This window comes from Pan paniscus, chromosome 19 (assembly GCF_029289425.2).
Source record: "Pan paniscus chromosome 19, NHGRI_mPanPan1-v2.0_pri, whole genome shotgun sequence".
NCBI lineage: Eukaryota > Metazoa > Chordata > Mammalia > Primates > Hominidae > Pan > Pan paniscus.
The window spans coordinates 12,801,848-12,827,463 of record NC_073268.2 but is presented as its reverse complement, the minus strand read 5'-3'; the positions used below and the strand labels follow the sequence as shown (position 1 = coordinate 12,827,463).

Here is a 25,616-nt window from a genome sequence, read left to right as displayed (position 1 = left end):
GGGGAGGGGGGAGGGATAGCATTAGGAGATATACCTAATGCTAAATGACGAGTTAATGGGTGCAGCACACCAACATGGCACATGTATACACATGTAACAAACCTGCAAGTTGTGCACATGTACCCTAAAACTTAAAGTATAATAATAAAATTAAAAACACACACACACACACACACACACACAAGCAAACAAAAAAGAATAAAACTGGGATTGCAGAATGTGGCTCTTTTCTGTGAGCTAGTGAGTTTCCTAATTTGGAACCGGGTGACTTTCCTAACCAGTTCACAGGCAGCTCCAGAAAACCTCAGGTCTCCCCCACCGAGTAGACCCCTTTTTCTGAATGGCAAAGACCAGAGCAGGATTTGTGAATTCTGCAGTCAGGCCAGCTCTGGAGGAGAAAGTGAGAGGAGCTAGACTTTTCCCAAATTTAGCAGTCAGATGAGTTGCTTTCTTCTCTTAGGAAGAGCTACAGAGGGATGGTGAGAGCCGCCGGTGGAGCTCTACCCCCATGTCCCCGTCTGCACTCAACCTAACAACCTAAAAATGTTTATTCATTCTCAGGGGGACTTTATAGCATATAGGAGTCAAATCAGTGTACCTAGGGGAATGGAGGCCCAAGTAAGGAAGTTTTCTTAGAGTTTATCTTTTAGTTAAAACTTTGTACCAAAGTATAATATAAATACAGGAAAATGGAAATACTAAGTGTACAACCTGATGAATTTCCACGAACTGAAAAGACCCAGGTAACTGGCACCCAGATCAAGAAACAGGACATTACCAGCACTTCAGAGGCTTACTTTATGCAGCCTTTCAACCACTACATCCCAAAGGTAATCACTGTCTGTGATAGTATAAATTAGCTTTTTGGGGTTTTTTTGTTTTTTGTTTTTTTGTTTTTGAGATGGAGTCTCGCTCTGTTGCCCAGGCTGGAGTGCAGTGGCGTGATCTTGGCTCTCTGTAACCTCCGCCTCCCAGATTCAAGCGATTCTTCTGCCTCAGCCTCCTGAGTAGCTGGGACTATAGGTGCACGCCACCACACCTGGCTAATTTTTGTATTTTTAGTAGAGACTGGGTTTCATCATGTTGGCCAGGCTAGTCTCGATCTCCTGACCTCATGATCTGCCTGCCTTGGCCTCCCAAAGTGCTGGAATTACAGGCATGAGCCACTGTGCCCAGCAGCTTTTTGGTTTTTATGCAATCTATTAATGGCATCATATAGTATATATTATTTGGTGTTTGGCTTTTTTGCTCAACATCATCTTTATGAGATTCATTGTGTGTAGTTGTAGATTGTTCATTCTTGTTGCTATAGAACATTCCACCGTGGGAGTACACCAGTATTTATTTATTTATTTATTTATTTATTTATTTATTTTGAGACAGGGTCTCACTCTCAACCAGGTTGGAGTACAGTGGTGCAATCATAGCTCACTGTCACCTCAAATTTTGGGCTCAAGTGATCCTCTTGCTTCAGTCTCCTGAGTAGCTGGGACTACAGGTGTATGCCACCACAACCAGCTAATTATGTTGATTTTTTTGTAGAGACTGGGTCTCCCTGTGTTGCCCAGGGTCTCCCTATATTACCCTTAAACCCCTGGGCTCAAGCCATCCTCCCTCTTTCGCCTCCCAAAGTGCTGGGATTACCGATGTCAGCCACCTTGCCCAGTCACTTTACCATAATTAATCTATCCATTCTACTGCTGATGGGCATTTGAGTTGTGTGATGGCAAATTTTATGTGTCTGTGCTTCTCTGGACAACCCAGACTAATACAGGTCGTGTCCAATTCGGAGCTGTTATGAATACTGTTGCTCTGAACATTCTAATGCATGTTTTGGTGAACAGATGCGAGCATTTCGATAGTCTGTAGACCCAGTAGTGGAAATGCTGACTCAAGGTGTGTGTACATTCTGCTTTAGGAGTTCATCTGCTTTTGTTTTTTGTTTTTTTATTTGTTTGTTTTGAGACAGAGTCTCACTCTGTTGCCTAGGCTGGAGTGCAGTAGCATGATCTCGGCTCACTGCAACCTCCGCCTCCCAAGTTCAAGTGATTCCCCTGCCTCAGCCTCCCGAGTAGGTGGGATTACAGGTGAGCATCATCATGCCCAGCTGATTTTTGTATTTTTAAGTAGAGACAGGGTTTCACCATATTGGCCAGGCTGGTCTTGAACTCCTGACCTCAGGTGATCCGCCTGCCTCGGCCTCCCAAAGTGCTGGGATTACAGGCATGCGCCACCATGCCCAGCTCATCTGTTTTGCAAATAGAAATACATCTGGTGCCTACCTCTCCGAATCCAACTCAGGTGAACCAGGAAGGTGTGCTCCATGCTCTGAATTATAGCACTTTATTTCCCTCCCCTCATTTTCAGCCATTTCCAGGGCTACAGAAAACGGTTTCATTAGGGTGCCAATTACAAATGGGAACCAGGACCTACAAAGGAAAGGAAATGCTTCCAATTAGTAGAGACCAAGATTTGAATGTTCAACCCATTCACTTTCCTTGATGTTTTCTCTTAAATCGGCTGGGAGCAGGCATGGCCCAAACCAAACACTGATTCTCTCTCTTTCTCTCTCTCTAGGAATGTTCTTAATGAGTCGCCAGTTCAATTACCGCCTCTGCCACCGAGGAATTGGCCTTCTCTAGAAGACTCTTGTAAGTATATTTTACTGGTAGCAGTTTCATTTAGGGTAAGATAATGAGTTTATCAAGGTGTCTTTTTTTTTTTTTTTTTTTTTAGATGGAGTCTTGCTCTGTCACCCAGGCTGGAGTGCAATGGCACGATCTCGGCTCACTGCAAGCTCCGCCTCCCGGGTTCATGCCATTCTCCTGCCTCAGCCTCCGGAGTAGCTGGGACTACAGGCACCCGCCACCACGCCCAGCTAATTTTTTGTATTTTTAGTAGAGACGGAGTTTCACCGCATTAGCCAGGATGGTCTCGATCTCCTGACCTCGTGATCCACCGGCCTCGGCCTCCCAAAGTGCTGGGATTACAAGCGTGAGCCACTTTTTTTTTTTTTTTTTTTTTTTTTGAGATGGAGTCTCGCTCTGTCACCCAGGCTGGAATGCAGTGGCGCGATCTCCACTCACTGCAAGCTCCGCCTCCCAGGTTCACACCATTCTCCCACCTCAGCCTCCTGAGTAGCTGGGACTACAGGCGCCCACCACCAGGCCTGGCTAATTTTTTGTATTTTTAGTAGAGACGGGGTTTCACCATGTTAGCCAGGGTGGTCTAAATTTCCTGACCTCATGATCTGAACACCTCGGCCTCCCGAAGTGCTGGGATTACAGGTGTGAGACACCACGCCCGTCCCCTATCAAGGTGTCTTAGATAGCTCAGGCTGCTGTAACAAAAATACCATAGACTGGGATGCTTACACCACAGAAATTTCTTTTCTCGTTGTTCTGAAGCTGGAAGCCCGAGATGAGGGTGCTGGCCGATTTCTGTGAGGTTTCTGGTGAGGATTCTCCTCCTGGCTTGCAGACAGCTGCCTTCTCGCTATGTCCCCACAAATGGCCTTTCCTTGGTGCATTCAAGCTGGGGAAGAGCATCAGGGAGTCAGATTTCTCGTGTTTCTTCTTACAAGGACACTGATCCTGTTGGATCAAGGCCTCATCACTATGGCCACATATAGCCTCATTGGGGGTTAAGGCTTGAACACCTGAATTTTGGGGGGACACAAACATTCAGTCTGTAACACTAGGATTTATAGATGCAGCATCCTGATTATTTTATTTTTGAGGCAGAGTCTTGGTTTCTCACCCAGGCTGGAGTGCAGTGGCATGATTTCAGCTCACTGCAATCTCCACTTCCTAGGTTCAAGCTATTTTCCTGCCTCAGCCTCCTGAGTAACTGGGATTATAGGCGTGCACCACCACACCCAGCTAATTTTTTGTATGTTTAGTAGAGACAGGGTTTCACCATATTGACCAGGCTCGTCTTGAACTCCTGACCTCAAGTGATCCACCCGCCTCGACCTCCCAAGGTGCTGAGATTACAGGCATGAGCCACCACACACAGCCAGCATCCTGTTTAAAAGAGACAGCCAGAGGCCAGGCACAGTGGCGTATGCTTGTAATCCCAACACTTTGGAAGGCCAGGGCGGGCTGATCACTTGAGCTCAGGAGTCTGAGAACAGCCTGGGCAACATGGCAAAATCCTATCTTTACAAAAATTAGCCAGTGTGATGGTGCACACTTATAGTCCCAGCTACTTGGAAGGCTGAGGTGGGGGGATCGCTTGAGCCTGGGAGGTCTGCAGTGAGCCACGATAGCATCACTGCACCTGGACGACAGAGTGAGACCCTGTCTCAAAAAAAAAAAAAAAAAGGGATGGAAAAGCAAAAAGGGGGCAGCATAAGTACCGACGCACCCAATAGCCTGATATAAGGGTGTAAATTCATGTTCAAATCCCAGCTTGGAACATAAACAGAAAGAAACATGGGGTGTCACTAGGCCTTTCACTTCCTATCAGAAAAACTCTGCCTGGTTCCTTTGACTGGAATGTTCTTCCTTAAGCTCTTTGCCTCGCTGGATTTTTCTCATCCTTCAGATGTCAGCTCAAAAGTTACCACCTCAAAGAGGCCCTCTCTGTCCACTCAACCTAAAGTAGTTCTGCTAATTTCCTTTATGAAACTGACAGTTATCCAAAATTGTGTTATTTACTTATTGTTCATTTATGTATTATTGATCTCCTCCACTGGAGTATAAACTTCAGGAACACAGGAACCTTTTTTGTCCACCACTATTAATATTTATCCACTACCTAGAACAGGGCATGAGGCTCAGTCGATACTTAAGAAAAATATTTTGATTGGATAGATAAATAATATTAGCTAACATTTATTGAGCGTGCGCTGTGTTTCAGGTCCCACACTAAGCACTTTACAGGTATTAGCTCATTCACTCCTCACAACTCTACAAGCCAGGTACATTTTTTTTTTTTTTTTTTTTTGAGACGGAATCTCGCTCTGTCGCCCAGGCTGGAGTGCAGTGGCGCAATCTCGGCTCACTGCAAGCTCCACCTCCCGAGTTCACGCCATTGTCCTGCCTCAGCCTCCTGGGTAGCTGGGACTACAGGTGCCCACCACCATGCCTGGCTAATTTTTTGTATTTTTAGTAGAGATGGGGTTTCACCGTGTTAGCAAGGATGATCTCGATCTCCTGACCTCGTGATCCGCCCACCTCAGCCTCCCAAAGTGCTAGGATTACAGGCGTGAGCCACCGCGCCCGGCCCAAGCCAGGTACATTTTTATTCCTCTTTGACAGATGAGGATGCTAAGGCACAGATAAGTGACTTACCTATAGTCACACAGCTAATGACTGCTGGAACCTGAACATGAACTCGGGTCTGTCAAACTGCAGAGTTCTGCAAATAGTGGCATTTCAGGTTTTCTTAGGAAAAGATGAGATTGTGGGAGAGGCAGTTCTAATCCCCATCAAAGATGGAGCTGAGCTGTTTCATCATCCTTCTATTACTTATGGACCTGTTCTTTTTGTTTGTTTTTTGTTTCTTTTTCTTTCTTTTTTTTTTTTTTTGAGACAGAGTCTCGCTCTGTTGCCGAGGCTAGAGTGCAATGGTGCAATCTTGGCTCACTGCAACCTCTGCCACCTGGGTTCAAGCAATTCTCCTGTCTCAACCTCCCGAGTTGCTGGGATTATAGGCACCCGCCATCACGCCCAGCTAATTTTTGTATTTTTGTAGAGAGAGAGTTTCATCAGGCTGGTCTTGAACTCCCGACCTCAGGTGATCTGCCCACTTCAGCCTCCCAAAGTGCTGGGATTACAGGCATGAGCCACCGCGCCCCAGCCTCCTATGAACCTGTTCTGTACTAATTCCACCTTTTGAAAACAATGCCATCCCCTCTCTTCTTAGAGAGATTTGTACATAAGCAATTACAGAGAGTCCTGGAAAACAGTGTAAGTCACTGGAAGGGATGTGCCAAAAAGGAAATATGATTTGTTTCACTTCCTTGTAAAAATTAGGATCTGTAACACAACAGCACTCATATGACTACTGGGCTCTGGTCTGTTTCTTTTCATCCATTCTTTTTTTTTTTTGGAGACAGGGTCTTACCATGTTGTCCAGGCTGAAGTGCAGTAGCGTGATCATGGCTCGTTGTAGCCTCAACCTCCTGGGCTCAGGAGATCCTCTTGCCTCAGCCTCCCAATTAGCTGGGACTATAGGCATGCACCACCACATCCGGCTAATTTTTAAATTTTTCTGTAGGGACGAGGGTCTCCCTGTGTTGCCCAAGCTGGTCTGGAACTCCTGGGCTCAAGTGATCCTCCCACCTGGGCCTCCCAGAGTACTGGGACTACAGGTGTGAGCTTCTGCACCTGACCTGTTCTGTTTCTTTTCTAAGCTTTTGCTTCATGGTTTCCATGCAGTGCAGGCTTAGGCAGAAAGATACGGGAGTCAAGATGTCTGACTAATATTTTCCATTTACTCACTTGGGTGATCCTGAGGCTCTGTCAGGTCTGCGTCTACATTTCCTCTGTAAAATGGGGATCTGGCCCACTAGAAGCAGGAAGATCACTGAAACATGAAAATCACGCTGAGCCACTGCCTTCAAAAATATAAAAACACATGACAGCTTTGCATCTAAGGAGCTTTTTGTGTATTCTAGCCCCACAGGAAACCCCAAGTCAGCCGCCTGCTACATACTCATTGGTAAATAAAGTTAAAAATAAGAAGACTGTTTCCATCCCAAGCTACATTGAGCCTGAAGATGACTATGACGATGTTGAAATCCCTGCAAATACTGAAAAGCATCATTTTGAAACAGCCATTTCTTCTTTTTGGCAAAACTGAAGAGGGTTCACACGACTTATTTTAAAACAATCAAGAATGGTTGAACTTCAGTAGGTCTCTGGGCCCTGAAAGCCAGTGGTGATTTTATGAAGCTCTGTAAGATAAAGCACTTCCCAAACCTTCGATGAAGACACCCCTGCGATCGGATGACTGCAGCCCGAGGAGACACATGGGTGCTCGGCTCTGAGGACTTAGAGGGGTCAGCCTTGTGCTGTTGAGGAAACTTTCCATGGGAAGGACCATGGGGCTCCATGGCTCCCACCTGTGGGAAACTACTCATTTCTTGGCATTCTTTCCCCCTTCATTCCCTTTGGTTTGCATGGTTCTGAGTGATATTAAATCTCAGCATTTGGTTGTGCAGACCCTCCCAGGCTCCCATCACCAGCAAGGCCCTCACCAAGCATGCTGGTCTTTACCCTCTCACCCCACCCACCTCCTGCACTGTGAGGCTGTGGGTGAGTTACAGCTGAGTGCTCTCGTGCCCAGGTTCCCACACCACATCTCGCGAGTTTGCAAGGGCAGGGAGTACCTTTTGTTCTCGTGAACCCTCCCCACCTAGACACCCTGCAAACCCCAGTGCCTTTATATGATGTAGGCCAAATTGACCATAGAGATTTGAGTTTTCACCTAGGTTTTTTCCCCGTGCTTGCAAGTTGCACTGTAACAATGGACAAAGGACAAAAGTTACCTTCTGATTTACACCTAGAAGCATCATTTTGCAATAGGTGTGTTGGGGGTGCTACAGGAAAAATAGATTTCCCCCAGGACAAATCATGGGGAACAGGAAAGAAAAGGGGCATGTAACAATGGCATATACAAGATGAGAGTTCAGGGGGCTTAACATCCCCTGTCCATCATTTTCATCAGTACTTATTCGAGTTCTAGGAAAACAGCCTCAAGCCCCTTCCTTCCAGATCACTGTCCCTGGGCATCTGGGAGGAGGCAGAAGGTCCACTGTGATGTGCTGCAGCCAATGAGATGGGCCAGGGACGTGGGCAGATGTCTTGTTAAACAAGTGTCCTAATGGGGTCAATAAGGCCCGAGTCAGCTTTATAGGCTCTTAGACCTCATCAATTCCTTCTAGCTGATCGCCAGAGCCCTAGGACTTGACTCATTCTAACTATACTCACAAGATGCTGGTTTCTAAGTAACCTCTGGGAAATCTGGCAAATGAACAGCCTTGCAGAGAGAGCACTGTGAACCTGGAAAGGCCTGAGAGTGACTCTCAGATTTCCCTCAAGAGATGGGAAAATGTGTTCCTCCCATTTTCAAGCTTTCTCCCTCAATCAACGCTGGAGCACTGGGGACCTGGGCTTCCTCCCTGGTTCTCTCTTTCCAGACTCTATGAAGGCTTCCACCTTGCTATTAATACCTCCTTGGGAGGCCAAGGTGGGCAGATCACCTGAGGTCGGGAGTTCGAGACCAGCCTGACCAACATGGAGAAACCCCGTTTCTACTAAAAATACAAAATTAGTCAGGCATGGTGGCACATGCCTGTAATCCCAGCTACTTGGGAGGCTGAGGCAGGAGAATCGCTTGAAACTGGGAGGCGGAGGTTGCGGTGAGCCGAGAACATGCCATTGCACTCCAGCCTGGGCAACAAGAGTGAAACTCCATCTAAAAATAAATAAATAAATAAATAAATAAATAAATAAACCCTCCTTATGTTAGGCCAGTAGTTATCTAACTATGGCCTTATGGGACTCTGGTATCCCACCAGCCAAAGAGAGGACTCTTCCCAAATTATAGAACAAAAATAAGCCAAAGGATTGGAGTGTTTCAAACACATGCTTTCTTCTTATAAATGTTCTGTAAACCCTCCATGACTATGACAAAAGTTAAAAACAAATGCCAGACAAATGTTGATTCTTCCTTGGTTTCTGGGATGCCACCCTCTCCTGGTTCTCCTCCTGTCTCCATCTCATTTTGGGTCCACCCACTCTTTCTGAAGCATCTCTTCAATGCTGGTCTTCCTCAGGTTCTGTCCCCGTGTCTCTGCCCATCTGCCTCCAACACTCACGAGTGATCTCACCAATGTCCATGAGCTCAGTGGGCCCCTCCTTTTTTTTTTTTTTGAGACTGAGTCTCATTCTGTCACCCACGCTGGAGTGTAGTGGCACAATCTCAGCTCACTGCAACCTCCCCCTCCCAAGTTCAAGCGATTCTCCTGCCTCAGCCTCCTGAGTAGCTGGGATTACAGGTGTGTGCCAACACGCCTGCACCCGGCTAATTTTCTGTTTGTTTTTAGTAGAGACGGGGTTTCACCATGCTGGCCAGGCTGGTCTTGAACTCCTGACCTCAAGTGATCCGCTTGCCTCAGCCTCCCAAAGTGCTGGGATTACAAGTGTGAGCCACCACGCCCAGCTGCCCCCTCTATTCTGACTTCAGCTGAGCTCTTTCTTTCCAGCTGGGTTGCCTCTAAGACATCTCGTTGTGACTGTCCCACACACCCCCTCAAGTTCAGCATACACCAAAAGGAACTGATGACCTACCTCCAGTCCCAAATGTCTTGTGCTCTACTATCTTCTTAGTTGCTGAAGTCAGAAACTAGTATCCTTCTCCCCACACTGCTTTGTTTCCAGAGCTCCCCATGTTACTTGTGCCTCCCACGTGGTTCTCCAATGAGTCCACGTCTCTCCGTCACTGTTCTGAGGTCAGACAATTGCCAGCGCTTGCCAGGAGAATATCAACAGCCCCCTGACTGCTCCCCTGCCTCTGGCACCTCACCTGCCGTCCACTTTCTACATGGCACCCAGTGACTTCCTAAAGTGAACATCTGACCACTTCATTCCTTTGCTTAAATCTTCTCTTTGCCCGTTAACCCCAGAAAAAGACCAAACTCTTTAACATGGCTTACAAGATTTGTCAGGATCTGGTCACTGATTATCTTTTGCCAAACTCTTCTCCCCCAACCCCCTTGCAACCTCCACTCTGCCCGAGTTTTTTGCTCCAGCCACTTAAAATGACCTTTACAGGCTGGGCACAGTGGCTCACACCTGTAATCTCAGCACTTTGGGAGGCCGAGGTGGGTGAATCATGAGGTCAGGAGTTTGAGACCAGCCTAGCCAAGATGGTGAAACCCCGTCTCTACTAAAAATACAAAACGCAGCCGGGTGTGGTGGCACATGCCTGTAATCCCAGCTACTCGGGAGGCTGAGGCAGGAGAATCACCTGAACCTGGGAGGCAGAGGTTGCAGTGAGCCTAGGTTGCACCACTGCACTCTAGCCTGGGCGACAGAGCAAGACTCCATCTCAAAAATAATAATAATAATAATAATAATAATAATAAAATAAAATGACCTTCACTATGGTCCCTCTTGCCCCTGTGCACAGCACTATTCCTCTGTATGAAACATTCTTCCCCACCTTTGGATCCTTCCCATTTCATCTTGGCTACCCTTTCCTCATGACCCAACTTGGGTTGGTGCCTCCCGGATGCTCTCCTTTCATAGCATTAGCATGTTATAATTATTGCTTATCTGTCTCTCTCCTCCACTAGACCCAAAGCAACATGAGGGCAGGGAATGTGTCCTTCTTTCCTCTACTGTTTTCCCTGTTCCTAGCACAGTGCCCAGGTACATTGTAGATGCTCAATAAATATGTTGAATAATCAACTGGGTTGAATGAATGAATCAATGAACTCTGAGCTCTCACAGCTCCCATACTTGGCCCTATGGAAATACTTCTCCCTTTGTATTATAATTATTATAATTATAATTACCTGGTTACTTTCCATCCTCCTTTCTAATCTGGGGGCTCCTCTGGGATGGAAATTGTCTCAGTGCTGTATTCCCAATGTCCAGCACAAAACCTGGCACATGGTAGGCAATATTTATTGACTGTTGAACATTCATGGAAAATCTACCAACTGGTTTGACAAAACAATTTTTTTTCCTCTGGACATGTGTAATTTGGCTGAGATTTTATACTGGGAATGTATAATAAAGCCAAGTTTTCTACTAGGGAAATTGTTACCAGTTTGGATGATAGATTTAAATATACCAAGATTTCATAGGATCTTTTTGTATATTCCAGCACCACAGGAAACCCCAAGTTACCTATTGAATACATACTCATCAATAAATAAAGTTAGAAATAAGGGCTGGGCGCAGTGACTCACGCCTGGAATCCCAGCACTTTGGGAGGCCGAGGCAGGTGGATCACCTGGGGTCAGGAGTTCGAGACCAGCCTGGCCAACATGGTGAAACCCCGTGTCTACTAACAATACAAAAAATTAGCCCGGCATGGTGGCGGGCACCTGTAATTCCAGCTACTTGGGAAGCTGAGGCAGGAGAATTGCTTGAATCTGGGAGGCAGAGTTGCAGTGAGCCAAGATCATGACATTGCACTCCAGCCTGGGCAACAGTGAGACTCTGTCTCAAAAAAAAAAAAAAAAAAGAAAGAAAGAAAGAAGGAGATAGTTTCCATCCTGAGCTATATTGAACCTGAAGATGACTATGATGATGTTGAAATACCCACAAATATTGAAAACCATCATTTTGAAAGAACTCCTGTTCTGCCACCTTAACTGTTTTAAGAACTGATGCTTGGCCAGGTGCGGTGGCTCATGCCTATAATCTCAGCACTTTAGGAGGCCGAGGCAGGTGGATCACTTGAGGTCAGGAGTTTGAGACTAGCCTGGCCAACATAGTGAAACCCCATCTCTACTAAAAATACTGAAATTAGCTGGGCATGGTGGCGGGCGCCTGTAATCCCAGCTACTCAGGAAGCTGAGACAGGAGAATCACTTGAAGCTGGAAGGTGGAGGTTGCAGTGAGCTGAAATCGCACCACTGCGCCCCAGCCTGGGCGATAGAGTGACTCTGTCTTGAAAAAAAAAAGAACTGATGCTTTACTCATACCACAAATCAGTGGATTATAGTTTTCCTTATAATAATTACTATCTGATCTTCTTTGCAATACAAACAAGATTGTTTTCAGGAAATGCACTGGTATTACCAACAACGAATTTTACAAATCATGTGTATTCATTAGGATGCTTTAGGCTGCAAAGAACAGACTATCCAACTAAAGATAACTTACACAATGAGGAGTTTATAATTTCACAAAGCAAGAAGTCTAGAGGTAAACACTCCAGAATTCAGCAGCTCCATAATTTAGGGGTGTGGACTAATTTCAAATTGCTTAGCTTTATCCTCATGGTGGCAAAATAGCTGCTATAGCTCCAAGCATCTGTACATGATAACATTGAAAGTTAGAAAGAAAATGGGCATTACTAACATGTATCTTTTTTTTTTTTTTGAGATGGAGTCTCATTCTGTCACCAGGCTGGAGTGCAGTGGTGCGACCTTGGCTCACTGCAACCTCTGCCTCCTGGGTTCAAGCGATTCTCCTGCCTAAGCCTCCTGAGTAGCTGGGACCACCACACCCAGCTAATTTTTGTATTTTTAGTAGAGACAGGGTTTCACCATGTTGGCCAGGATGATCTTGATCTCTTGACCTCATGATCCACCTGCCTCAGCCTCCCAACATGCTGGGATTACAGATGTGAGCCACCGCGCCTGGCTGTATCATTTTATTAGGGAGGTGAGCCCCCAGCAACTTTCCCTAATGTCTCATTGGCCTGGAGTGGTCCACATACCCAGGGTTTTAGTCCATTTGGTCTACTATAACAAAATTCCTTAGACTGGATAATTTGTTAAAAACAGAAATGTTGCTGAGAGTTCTGGAGGCTGGGGAGTCCAAGATCAAGGCGCCAGCAGATTTGGTGTTTGGTGAGGGCTCACTCTGTGCTTCACACCTTCTCACCATGTCTTCACATGATAGAAGGGGAAGACAGCTTTCAGGGGCCTCTTTTACATTATTTTATTTTTTGAGACAGTCTTACTTTGTCACCCAGGCTGGAGTGCAGCAGCACAATCATAGCTCACTGCAGCCTCAAACTCCTGGGTTCAGGTGATCCTCTCGCCTCAGCTTCCTGAGTAGCTGGAACTACAGGCACATGCCACTACACCTGGCTGTTTTTTTTTTTTTTTTTTTTTTTTGAGACGGAGTCTTGCTCTGTCGCCCAGGCTGGAGTGCAGTGGCATGATCTCAGCTCACTGCAAGCTCCACCTCCTGGGTTCACGCCATTCTCCTGCTTCAGCCACCCAAGTAGCTGGGACTACAGGCACCTGCCACCACAACTGGATAATTTTTTTGCATTTTTTTAGTAGAGACAGGGTTTCACCATGTTAGCCAGGATGGTCTTGATCTCCTGACCTCATGATCCACCTGCCTTGGCCTCCCAAAATGCTGGGATTACAGGCATGAGTCACCGCGCCCGGACTATTTTTTTTCTTTCTTTCTTCCTTTTTTTTGGTAAAGATGGAGTCTCACTATGTTGCCCAGGCTAGTCTTGAACTCCTGGACTCAAATAATCCTCTTGTCTCAGCCTCCCTAAATGCTGGGATTACAGGTATGAGCCACCGCACCCAGCCTGGGTCCTCTTTCATAAGGGCATTCATCCCATTCATGAGGGCAGGGCCCTCATGATCTAATCACCCCAAACGCCCTGCTTCTTAATACCATCATCTTGGGGGTTAGATTTCAACATACGAATTCTGTGGGGACACAAACATAGACCATAGCATTCTGCCCATGACCTCACAAAATCCATGTCCTTCTCAAATGCAAAATAGATTTATTCCATCCCAATAGCCCTAAAAGTCTTAACTCATTCCAATAACAGCTTTAAAGTCTAAGTCAACATCTCAACTAAATGTTGACTCATTCCAAGTATGGGCAAAAGTCAAGATATGATTCATCCTGAGGCAAATTGCTCTCCAATTATGAGCCTGTGAAATCAAACTACTTATACAATGTAAGTATGCTTCCAAAATACAATGGTGGGACTGACATAGGATAGAAATTTCCATTCCAAAAGGGAGAAACAGGAAAGAAGAAAGGGGTGATGGGGCCCAAGTAAGTCCGAAACTCAACACGGCAAACAACATTAAGTCTTAAGGTTTGAGAATAATGTCTGACTTGACGTCCTACCCCCCAGATATTGGGATGGGGGTTGGGCCTCCAAGGCTCGGGGTGGCCCCCCCATGGCTTTGCTGGGCACAGCCCACTCTGCAGCTTTCATGAGTTGGAGTCTCGGACCTGCAGCTTTCCCAGGCTGGAGTTGCACGCTGGTGGCCCTAACATTCTGGGGTCTTGGAGGCACCCCCGTCCCCATGGCTGTGCTGGGCATTGCCCTAGCGGGGACTCTCCGCAGTGGCCCTGCCCCTTTGGCGGTGCTCCGTCTGGGCCTCAAGCTTCCCCCAGGAATCCTTTGAAATCTAGGTAGAGGTAGCAATGCCCTCACAGCCCATGCACTTTGTGCAGCTGTGGAGATAAAACTGCTTGGACACCACCATGCTTTACTGTCTATGCCTCCCAGAGGGATGGCCTGAGTCACAGCTGGGCCCACTTGAGCCACAGCTAGGGTATGCCAGGAGCCCTGCACCAGAATGCAGGGAGCAGAGCCTTGAAATCGCTTTGACTTCAAGGTCCTAGTTTTCTGGGCCTGTGATGGGCAGGGCAGCCTCTAAAGATCTTCGGAATGGTTTCAGGGTCCTTCTTCGCTGTGATGCTGAGCATCTGGCTTCCATCTCCCCACACTAACCTCCTTATCAAAAGTTTCCTTGGTCACATTCTTGGTGTTTTCTCTTCAACAAGCTTTTTCATTCTTTACAACATGGGCAGGTTGGTAAATTTCTAAATATTTAAATTCTGCTGCTTTTTAAATCATAAATAACATCTTTGGCCAGGGGCGGTGGCTCATGCCTGTCATCCCAGCATTTTGGGAGGCTGAGAAGGGCACATCGCCTGAGGATAGAAGTTCGAGACCAGCCTGGCTAACATGGTGAAACCCCGTCTCTACTAAAAATACAGAATTAGCCGGGTGTCGTGGCACAAACCTGTAATCCCAGCTACTCAGGAGGCTGAGGCAGGAGAATCACTTGAACCCAGGAGGTGGAGGTTGCAGTGAGCCAAGATCGCGCCACTGCACTCCAGCCTGGGCAAAAAGAGCAAAACTCTGTCTCAGAAAGAAAGAGAGAGAGAGAGAGAAAGAAAGAAAGAGAAAGAAAGACCATCTTTAATTGGTTTCTCTCTGCTAGCATTTTACTATAGGCATTCAAGAGAAGCTTTGCCGCACTCTCAACACTTTACTCAGATATTTTTTCCACCAAATATCCTATTTCATCACTCAGAATTTCTACCTTCCATAAAACACTAGGACATACAATTCAGCCACATTCTTTGCCAGATAATCAGGATCATTTTTCTGCCAGTTTCCAATAACATGTTCTTCATTTCCATCTGAGACCTCATCAGAATGGCCTTCAACATCCATACTTCTACTAGCCTTCTGGTACAACCTCTTAGGTAATCTCTAAGAAAACTGAGGCTTTCTCTGTAGCTCTCCTCTTCTTCTGAGCCCTCACCAGAATCACCCTTCACAATCTATTTACAACAATACAGGCTTATTTTGTGTGTGAGACAGAGTCTCATTCTGTCACCCAGGCTGAGAGTGTAGTGGCTCGATCTCAGCTCACTGCAACCTCCGCCTCCCAGGTTCAAGCGATTATCTTGCCTCAGCCTCCCGAGTAGCTGGGATTACAGGTGCCCACCACCACACCTGGCTAATCGTTGTATTTTAGTAGAGATGGGGTTTCACTATGTTGGCCAGCCTGGTCTTGACCTCCTGACCTCAAGCAATCCACCTGCCCTGGCCTCCCAAAGTGCTGAGATTACAGGCATGAGCCACCGTGCCCAGCCAGTTTTGACTCTTTAAAGAGATTCAAATAATCTCTTAAGTCAGTAGTCCAAAAGGCTAAGACCAACAATTTTGGTTTATCTTCCCGTTGAAAGGATCCTCCATACAGAACTCCACATCCAAACCTATTCATGCTGTATCAACAACTTTAGAACCCAGTAACTCCAGGAGTCTGGTTATTATGACAAATGAATACAGTGGACCATCTCTTCTGCCGAGGCGACAGTTCCCTCATTTAACCCCACTAATAGCTAGATAATCCCCTAAAGACAGATTTAAAAAAAAATTTCTTGCCAGGTGCCATGGCTCACGCCTGTAATCCCAGTACTTTGGGAGGCTGAGGCGGATCATAAGGTCAGGAGATCGAGACTATCCTGGCCAAGATGATGAAACCCCGTCTCTACTAAAAATACAAAAATTAGCTGGCGTGGTTGTGTGCACCTGTAGTCCCAGCTACTCGGGAGGCTGAGGCAGGAGAATCGCTTGAACCTGGGAGGCGGAGGTTGCAGTGAGCTGAGATTGTGCCACTGCACTCTGGCCTGGCGAAAGAGCAAGACTCCATCTCAAAAACAAACAAACAAACACAATTCCCATTTGTTTTTGTGATGTATGTTGCATCATAGTACTATTTCTGCGTGGACATGTCTCCTGAATTGGAGTTTGCTTCTGTTTATAACCTATTCCATCTGCTTTCCCTGAGTGCACATGTGTGTGCTCTGCCATGGCTAAGCGGCAGAATGGAATCTCACTTAAATTAACAGTTGGTTGCCAAACACCCTCCAGCATAAATAGGTAACCGTTGACTGTGGTAGCATTTCATTTTACTAGAGCAGAGTGTACATACAACTATGTGCCAAACTACTGTCAGAAACAGCCAATTAATATCGCTGCACCTTGCCCCTTCAACTGTAAAACTCAACCTCTCATATTGATCAACATATTTCTTTTTTTCTAGCTGGTATTATAGGCGCCCACCACCACGTCCGGCTAATTTTTGTATTTTTAGTAGAGATCGGGTTTCGCCACATTGGTCAGGCTGGTCTCGAACTCCTGACCTCAGGTGATCCACCTGTCTCGGCCTCACAAAGTGTTAGGATTACAGGAGTGAGCCACTGCACCCAGCCTGATCAACATATTCCATTGCCAAAATTTAATGCCATTAAAGTTTTAGATCAGCTACACCTGAACAATTAAATATTCTATGAATAATTTTAAAAAGCCCTAAATTGGTAAAAATAAACTCTCATTTACAAAGTGAACTATAAACTAACAGCCTTTAAGTTGTTTTAACACTAGATCCCTCTGTATTTTTTTTTTTTTTTTTTTACAAATTAGGTGTTAGTGGAACATGGTTTTAACAAAAATTGCAGAAGGTAGTATTTAAGAATAACGAAATTCCCCTGATGTTAAAAAAGGTTTATTTGCATAACTTGTACACTTTTATCCCCAATGAGCCCCCAAACAAAAATAAATTTTCCGATACATGTAATGTTGATACTGTACAAAGCCATTCTCAGTGACCAAGAAAAACTTCCTGAGAACATTTAAGATAAATATGACCCTGCTTTTCACAGTATTGTTTAGAAAAGAAAATGAACATTTCATACAGCAACTCACTGTTGTATTGTATCACTAGTCTACTTTTTTTTTTTTCTTTTACTAGTCTAATAATTTCACAATTCTTTACAATTTGAGATTTGGGAAAAACAACAACAAAACCATCAAGGATATGTACTTTTTTTTTTTTTTTTTTTTTGAGACAGGGTCTTACTCTGTCACCCAGGCTGGAGTGCAGCGGCACAATCTCAGCTAACTGCAACCTCTGCCTCCCAGGCTGAAGCCATCCTCCCACCTCAGCTTCCCAAGTAACTGGGACCACAGGCATGCACCACCATGCCTGGCTAATTTTTTTTTTTCCCTAAGTTAGTAAAGGCTTCTAACTAACTTTTAAAATTATTTTCTGTAGAGATGGGGTTTTGCCATGTTGCCCAGGCTGGCCTCAAATTCCTGGGCTCAAGTGATTTGTCCTCCTCAGCCAGTTTTTTTGTTTGTTTGGTTGGTTGGTTTTTTTCTTTTTTTTTTTTTTTTTGAGACAGAGTCTCGCTCTGTCACTCAGGCTGGAGTGCAGTGGCGCGATCTTGGCTCACTGCAACCTCTGCCTCCTGGGTTCAAGTGAGTCTCCTGCCTCAGCCTCCTGAGTAGCTGGGACTACAGGTGTGCACCACCATGCCCAGCTAATTTTTGTATTTTTAGTAGAGATGGGGTTTCACCATATTGGTTAGTCTGGTCTTGAACTCCTGACCTTGTGATCCACCCACTGAGGCCTCCCAAAGTGCTGGGATTACAGGCGTGAGCCACCGTACCCGGGCTGGTATTTTTGGGTTTTTTTTTGTTTGTTTGTTTTTTGTTTTTTAAGATTAGCTTTTGACCTGTCGAGGTGGTTCACGCCTGTAATCCCAGCACTTTGAGAGGCCGGATGGCTTGAGGTCAGGAGTTTGAGACCAGCCTGGCCAACATGATGAAACCCCATCTCTACTAAATATATAAAAAAAAGTAGTCAGGTGTGGTGGTGCGTGCCTATAATCCCAGCTACTCAGGAGGCTGAGACAGGAGAATTGCTTGAACCTGGCAGGTGGAAGTTGCAGTGAGCCAAGATTGCACCACTGCACTCCAGCCTGGGAGACGGACTGAGACTCCTTCTTAAGAAAAAAAAAAAAAAAGCCCAGGAGCAGTGGCTCACACCTATAATCCCAGCACTTTGGGAGGTTGAGGTGGGTGGATCACGAGGTCAGGAGTTTGAAACCAGCCTGGCCAACATGGTGAAACCCTGTCTCTACTAAAATACAAAAAATTAGCTGGGCGTGGGAGTGCGCGCCTATAATCCCAGCTTCTCGGGAAGCTGAGGCAGGGGAATCACTTGAATCCAGGAGGCGGAGGTTGCAGTGAGCCAAGATCGCGACACTGCACTCCAGCCTGGCAACAGAGCAAGACACCATCTCAAAATAAATTTAAAAATAATAATAAATTAGCTTCAGCCACTTTGGAGAGCAATTTGGCAACACCTAGTAAAACTGAAATTGTGGACACTGTAAAACACAGCAACTCCACTTCGGGATAGATACCATAGAACAGCAGTCCCCAACCTTTTTGGCACTAGGGACGGGTTGGGAGGAAAGGGGGAAATGGTTTTGGTATGAAACTGCTCCACTTCAGATCATCAGCCATTACATTCTCGTAAAAGGCGTGCAACCCAGAGTCCTCATGTGTGCAGTTCACAATAAGGTTCGTGCTCCTATGAGAATGTAATACCGCCCCTGATCTAACAGGAGGCAGAGCTCAGGCAGTAATGCTCGCTTGCCCTCCACTTACTTCCTGCTGTGCAGCCTGGTTCCTAACAGGCCACAGACTGTACTGGTCCAGGCCCGGGCAATGGGGACCCTTGCCCTAGAACAGTGAGTCTCAAACCACTTGGTACCAGGTCTCCATTGCACTTAAAAATGATGGAGGGAGCCAGGCTCAGTGGTGAGAGCTTGTAGACCCACCTACTTAGGAGGTTGAGGTGGGTGGATTGCTTGAGCCCAGGAGTTAGAGGCCAGCCTGGGCAACATAGCAAGACTCAATCTCTACAAAAACTAAAAATAAAAACGTTAGCCAGGCATAGTGGTGAGCACCTGTAGTCCCAGCTACTTGGGAGGCAGAGGCGGGAGGATCACTTGAGCCCACGAGTTTGAGGCTGCAGTGAGCTATGGTGCCACTGCACTCCAGCCTGGGCAACAGAGTGAGACCCTCTCTCCAAAAAATAATAAAATAACTATATTTTCCCAAACAAAAAAATTAGTGAGAAAAGTGTCACTGTGTATGTTACATTTTTTTTTTCAAATCTCATATCTGGCTTAATAGAAAACATCTGAATTCTCCTATCTGCTTCTGCCGTCAATTTGTTGCAATGTCGTATGTCATGTAGCCTCATGGAAAGGTCCATTGAACATTCATGAGAAGAGTGAGCATGAAAAAGGCCAAATAACATCTTAATATTATTATGAAAATTGTTTTGGTCTCATGGCCCAGACCACTCTTTGAGAACCACTGCCCTAGAGAAACTCAAGTGTATGTATAAAACGTTCTTTGCAGTATTATTTGTTATAATGAGAAGGTGGAACCAACCTATCTGTCCATCAATGAGGGACTATAAGATCCACAGGGACTACACTGGTGTTGCTTTGCTCACCATTGCATTTCCAGTAACTTAGCATATATTAGCACACAATAGGTGCTCAGTCAACTTTTGTGGAAGTAGAGAAGGAAGGGAGAGAGGCAGAAAAGAAGAAAGTGAGGAGGTACAAATATTGTTCTGCAACCTGCTATTTTAATTCAACTCTACCTCATGGACATCTTTTCACAGATTTAGACTCAGTTCACAGGGTAGGAAAGCACAAAGGCCATAGGACTCTTGCATAATGGGAAGCTTATTTTTCTATTGTCTAAAAATAAAGGCGTACTTAAGATGTCTCTTTAGGCGGGGCGTGGTGGCTCACGCCTGTAATCTCAGCACTTTGGGAGGCCGAGGTGGGTGGATCACCTGAGGTTGGGAGTTCGAGACCAGCCTGACCAACATGGAGAAACCCCGTCTCTACTTAAAATACAAAAATTAGCCGGGCATCATGGCACATGCCTGTAATCCCAGCAATGTGGGATGCTGAGGCAGGAGAATTGCTTGAAGCTGGTAGGCGGAGGTTGTGGTGATCCAAGATCGGGCCATTGCACTCCATCCAACCTGGGCAACAAGAGCAAGACTTCGTCTCAAAAAAAAAAAAAAAAAAAAGTCTGTTTAATACAACCACGGGCTGCAAATCTCTGCCACCTAGTGGTGTATTAAGAAGTTCACACATGGGGCCCTGGCGCGGTGGCTCAGGCCTGTAATTCCAGCACTTTAGGAGGCCGACCTGGGCGGATCACCTGAGGTCAGGAGTTTGAGACCAGCCTGGCCAACATGGCGAAACCTCGTCTCTACTAAAAATACAAAAATTAATTGGGCATGTTGGCGCGCGCCTGTAGTTGCAGCTACTCTGGAGGCTGAAGCAGGCGAATCGCTTGAATCCAGGAAGCAGAGGTTGCAGTGAGCCGAGATTGTGCCACTGCACTCCAGCCTGGGCAACAGAGCAAGACTCCATCTCAAAGCAAAAACAAACAAATGGCCAGGCACAGTGGCTTATGCCTGTAATCCCAGCACTTTGGGAGGCTGAGGCAGGAGGATCACCTGAGGTTGGGAGTTCGAGACTAGCCTGACCAACAAGGAGAAACCCTGCCTCTACTTAAAATACAAAATTAGTCGGGTGTGGTGGCGCATGCCTGTAATTCCAGCTACTCTAGAAGGCTGAGGCAGGAGACTCGCTTGAACCCGGGAGGCGGAGGTTGCGGTGAGCCGAGATTGCGCCATTGTACTCTAGCCTGGGCAACAAGAGTGAAACTCCATCTCAAAAATACAAAAACAAACAAACAGACAAAAACTGTCTTTTGTATGCTGCTGAGATGGCTGGGAGCCCCTAGATAACTTCAGGATGGGGGCTAGTCGCCAAAAAGATCAAGGCAGGATCTCCAAGGGAGGGGAGGGAGAGGGGTTGAAGGTTGAGTTCATCACCAATGGCCAATGATTTAATCAATCATGCCTATGTAATGAAGCCTTCATAAAAACCCCAAAGGATAGAGTTCTAGGAGCTTCCAGATAGCTGATCACATGGAGGATGGTGGATGGTTCCTGGAGGATGGCACTCAGAGAGGGCATGGAAGTGCCACACCCCTTTCTGCATACCTTGCCCTATGTATCTCTTCCATCTGGTTATTAACCTGTATCCTTTGTAATATCCTTTATAATAAATGGGTAAATATAAGTAAGGTGTTTCCCTGAGTTCTGTGAGCTGTCCTAGCAAACCCTAGGAGGGATTTGTGGGAACCTCACTTTAGAGCCAGTTTGTCAGAAATACAGGTCACAGCCAAGGGTTTACAATTGGCATCTGAAGTGGGCAGTAGTCTTGTGGGACTGCGGGATCTAACACTATCTCCAGGTAGATAGTGTCAGATTGAATTGAATTAGAGGACAGCTATCTGGTGTCTGCTAGAGAATTGCTCGGTATGTGGAGAAAGCCCCCACCCATCTGGTGTCAGAAGTATTGTGTTGAGTGACCGCATAAGACAGTAAAGAGGGCCAGGCTCAGTGGCTCACGCCTGTAATCCCAGCACTTTGGGAGGCTGAGGCAGGCAGACCGTGAGGTCAAGAGATCGAGACCATCTTGGCCAACATGGTGAAACCCCGTCTCTACTAAAAATACAAAAATTAGCCAGGTGTGGTGGTGCGCGCCTGTAGTCCCAGCTACTCAGGAGGCTGAGGCAGGAGAATCGCTTGAACCCAGGAGGCAGAGGTTGCAGTGAGCTGAGATCACACCACTGCACTCCAGCCTGGTGACAGAGCAAGACTCTGTCTCAAATAAAATAAAATAAAATAAAATAAAATAAGCTCCAAGACCGGGCACGGTGGCTCACGCCTGAAATCCCAGCAGTTTGGGTTTGGGAGGCTGAGATGGGAGGATTGCTTGAGCCAAGGAGTTCAAGACTAGCCTGGGCAACATAGTGAGACTCAGTTTCTCCAAAAGTACAAACATTTTCTGGGTGTTGTGGTGTGCACCTGTGGTCTCAGCTACTTGGGATGCTGAGGTGGGAGGATTGTTTCAGCCTGGGAGTTTGAAGCTGCACTGACCTGTGATTGCACCGCCATACTCCAGCGTGGGCCACAGAGTGGAGCCTCCCATCTCAGTTAAAAAGAAAAGAAAAGAAAAGAAAAGAAAAGAAAAGAAATCTGGTAGGCCAGGAGTGGTGGCACGTTTGGCTCATGCTTGTAATCCCAGCACTCTGGGAGTCTAAGGTGACAGGATTGCTTGAAGCCAGGAGTTCCAGAACAGCCTGGTCGATCTAGGCAGACCCCATATCTACAAAAAACTAAAAACAAAATTAGCCAGGCATGGTGGCAGTACCTGTAGTCCCAGCCACTCAGGAGGCTGGAGGATCACTTGAGCCCAGGAGGATGAGGCTGCAGTGAGCTATGATCATGCCACTGACAGAGTGAGACCTTGTCTCTAAAAAAAAAAAAAAAAAAATCTGTCAGGGTTAGTTGTCATCAGAACCATTTTACATGTGTACGAATGTTTTCTTGTAATTCTTATACTACTTTTAAAATAACAAAATAAAGTTTAAAAAAATTTATTTTAAGAACTGAGATCTGCATAAGCCAGAAAAATGAAAATGGGAGGCAGTGGGTGTGGGGAAGACAGCAGCTGCATTTTTTTGTTGAGAAATACATAAGTCTTGCCAAAAGTGGTTATTTTGGCTTTTTAGTCTTAAAAAGAATAGCTCTTCTTTTTGATCTCCTTTAGAGTTCACATGCTACCCCTGACAGCAGCATGGATTCATTATGTAATTTATTCATTCTACAAATATGTATGGAGTGCTGGCTCTGTGCCGGGCACTGGTGATACAGTGAATGTTGAGGAAAACCCAAGGCACTCTCAGGGAACCTGAAGTCATGTGGAGCTCTTTTATGTTATGCATGTTATCCCTTTTCCTATCATGCATGTTACAAATATTTTCCCTTTTAATACTTTCACGATCTACACCACTTCTTTTTTCTTTTCTTTTTTTTTGAGAGGAGTCTCGCTCTGTCACCCAGGGTGGAGTGCAGTGGCGCCATCTTGGCTCACTGCAACCTCCGCTTCTCCAATTCAAGCGATTCTCCTGCCTCAGACTCCCAGGTGGCTGAGACTACAAGCACGCGCCACGACATCCAGATAATTTTTTTTTTTTTTTTGAGACGGAGTCTTGCTCTATCGCCCAGGCTGGAGTGCAGTGGCAAAATCTCGGCTTACTTAAGCTCTGCCTCCTGAGTTCACGCCATTCTCCCGCCTCAGCCTCCCTAGTAGCTGGGACTACAGGCTCATGCTGCCATGCGCGGCTAATTTTTTTTTTATTTTTTTTATTTTTTAGTACAGACGGAGTTTCACCATGTTGGCCAGGCTGGTCTTGAACTCCTAACCTCAAGTGATCCACTCGCCTCAGCCTCCCAAAGTGCTAGGATTACAGGCATGAACCACCTCGCTCAGCCTGTACGATTTTTTTTAAACCCATTTATTTTATTTATTTATTTGTTATACTTTAAGTTATAGGGTACATGTGCACAACGTGCAGGTTTGTTACATAGGTATACATGTGCCATGTTGGTTTGCTGCACCCATCAACTCGTCATTTACATTAGGTATTTCTCCTAATGCTATCCCTCCCCCAGCCCCCCACCCCCCACCAGCCCTGGTATGTGATGTTCCCCACCCTCTACCCATGTGTTCTCATTGTTCAACTCCCACTTACGAGTTCTAACTCATTTTTGCCTCCCAGAGGATCCCGGTGTCTTAGCTGTGGATCTCCCAATACCTGCAGGTCACAGGGCCACAGAGGCTGGGCCTCTAGGAGCAGAGGACACGGAACAGTCTATTTTTTTTTTTTATTTTTTTGAGACAGTGTCTTGCTCTGTTGCCCAGGCTGGAGTGAAGTGGTTCGATCTCGGCTCACTGCAACCTCCACCTCCCAGGTTCAAGCTATTTTCCTGCCTCAGCCTCCCAAGTAGCTGGAACTACAGGCGCCTGCCATCATGCCAGTTAATTGTTTTGCATTTTTAGTAGAGACGGGGGTTTCACCATGCTGGCCAGCCTGGTCTTGAACTCCTGAGCTCAAGTGATGCGGCCTCCTAGGCCTCCCAAAGTGCTGGGATTACAGGTGTGAGCCACCGTGCCCTGCCTTAAAAACCCATTTCTAAATTCCAAAGAGTAACTTCTATTAGTGCACTCTTATTAAGAGAGGTAAAGCAAAAGGAACTATAAAAGCAACTATAACTGAAGTCTATTTGAGACATGGCTCAGTATTTCAATGAAAATGTAACACAGTCAATGAAATACTATCTCAAATGTAGTTGTGCAAATTAAGGAATAGTTGGTAGTAGCTGCATTTACAAATTCAAGAGTGAAACGTGCATAATTCGTGCAACCCAAAGTTTGGGACAGAGATATATGAGAAGCCAAAGTGACTAGTGCACTGACACTTTTGCTTGGGAAAGGCTTGGGGTTGGACATCTTACATCTTTACATACATATATAACCCTTACCACGATCCTACGCTACGCGAACCAACATCATCTCCATAGTAATAACTAATATGTATCTGGCCTTCGCCACATGCAAACTTCACATACATATGTCAGTGAGGTCGGTCCTATTATTTACCTCACTTTACAAATGAAGCAACGGAGGCGCGAAGAAGCTATTAATAGGTAACTTGTTCAAAGTCACATAGCCCCTAAGTGGTGGGGCAAGGATTCTGAGTGTCTGACTTTCTCACTTCGGAACTTACACTTTTAAACATTAAGCTGTCCTTGTTGGGATCTGTATCGCCTAGCCTTTGACCGGGCATTGCAAATAGAAGTCATCAATGAATGAGACCACAAATGCATGCAGGGAACAACAACAAAAGATGAAAACAGAACAGGCAGAACAGGAGTTCGAGACTAGCCTGGCCAACATGGCGAAACCCCGTCTCTACTAAAAATACAAAAATTAGCAGGGCGTGGTGGTGGGCGCCTGTAATCCCAACTACTGGGGAGGCCGAGGCAGGAGAATCGCTTGAACCTGGGAGATGGAGGCTGCAGTGAGCCGAGATCGCGCCATTGCACTCCGGCCTGGGCGAAAGAGCGAGACTCCATCTCAAAAACAAAACAAAAGGGCAGAACAAAAACGTAGTTACTTGGAGGGGTCACTCACCCCGGACCCGACCGTGCCACAGCCCCGACGCCACGCCTGTCTAGGACCAGCTGAGGACTCGGCGTCTCGGTGGTAACCTTGGTAACCAGCCAGCGCGCCGCTGGCCCTCCGGAAGTCAGACTCCGCCGGGCTGAGCCGAGCTACGCCAGCGCCGACTGGCGTCGTGGAGGAGTCTGCGCAGAGGAGACA

At 46.2% G+C, this 25,616-nt stretch overlaps 1 protein-coding gene and 1 long non-coding RNA gene across 4 annotated transcripts in view; one reads left to right on the top strand and one right to left on the bottom strand.

Annotated features, from left to right (window-relative positions):
• Positions 1–22,425, top strand: part of SCIMP (SLP adaptor and CSK interacting membrane protein) — a 40,002-nt gene extending 17,577 nt beyond the window's left edge. For both annotated transcript variants that reach the window (XM_003810168.5, XM_003810169.5), the window contains exons 4-5: positions 2,578–2,651; positions 6,626–22,425. In XM_003810168.5, the coding sequence (XP_003810216.1) occupies positions 2,578–2,651; positions 6,626–6,810 (259 nt within the window). In that variant the 3' untranslated portion in view covers positions 6,811–22,425. The remainder of the gene's footprint in view (positions 1–2,577; positions 2,652–6,625) is intronic.
• The window catches only part of LOC103784728 (uncharacterized), a 63,949-nt gene extending 38,350 nt beyond the window's left edge, over positions 1–25,599 (bottom strand). For both annotated transcript variants that reach the window (XR_004667091.3, XR_001337288.4), the window contains exons 1-3: positions 25,428–25,599; positions 3,375–3,534; positions 2,283–2,429 (exon numbers count right to left, since the gene is read on the bottom strand). This is a non-coding gene — a long non-coding RNA (uncharacterized LOC103784728). The remainder of the gene's footprint in view (positions 1–2,282; positions 2,430–3,374; positions 3,535–25,427) is intronic.
• Between the last annotated feature and the right edge of the window lie 17 nt (positions 25,600–25,616).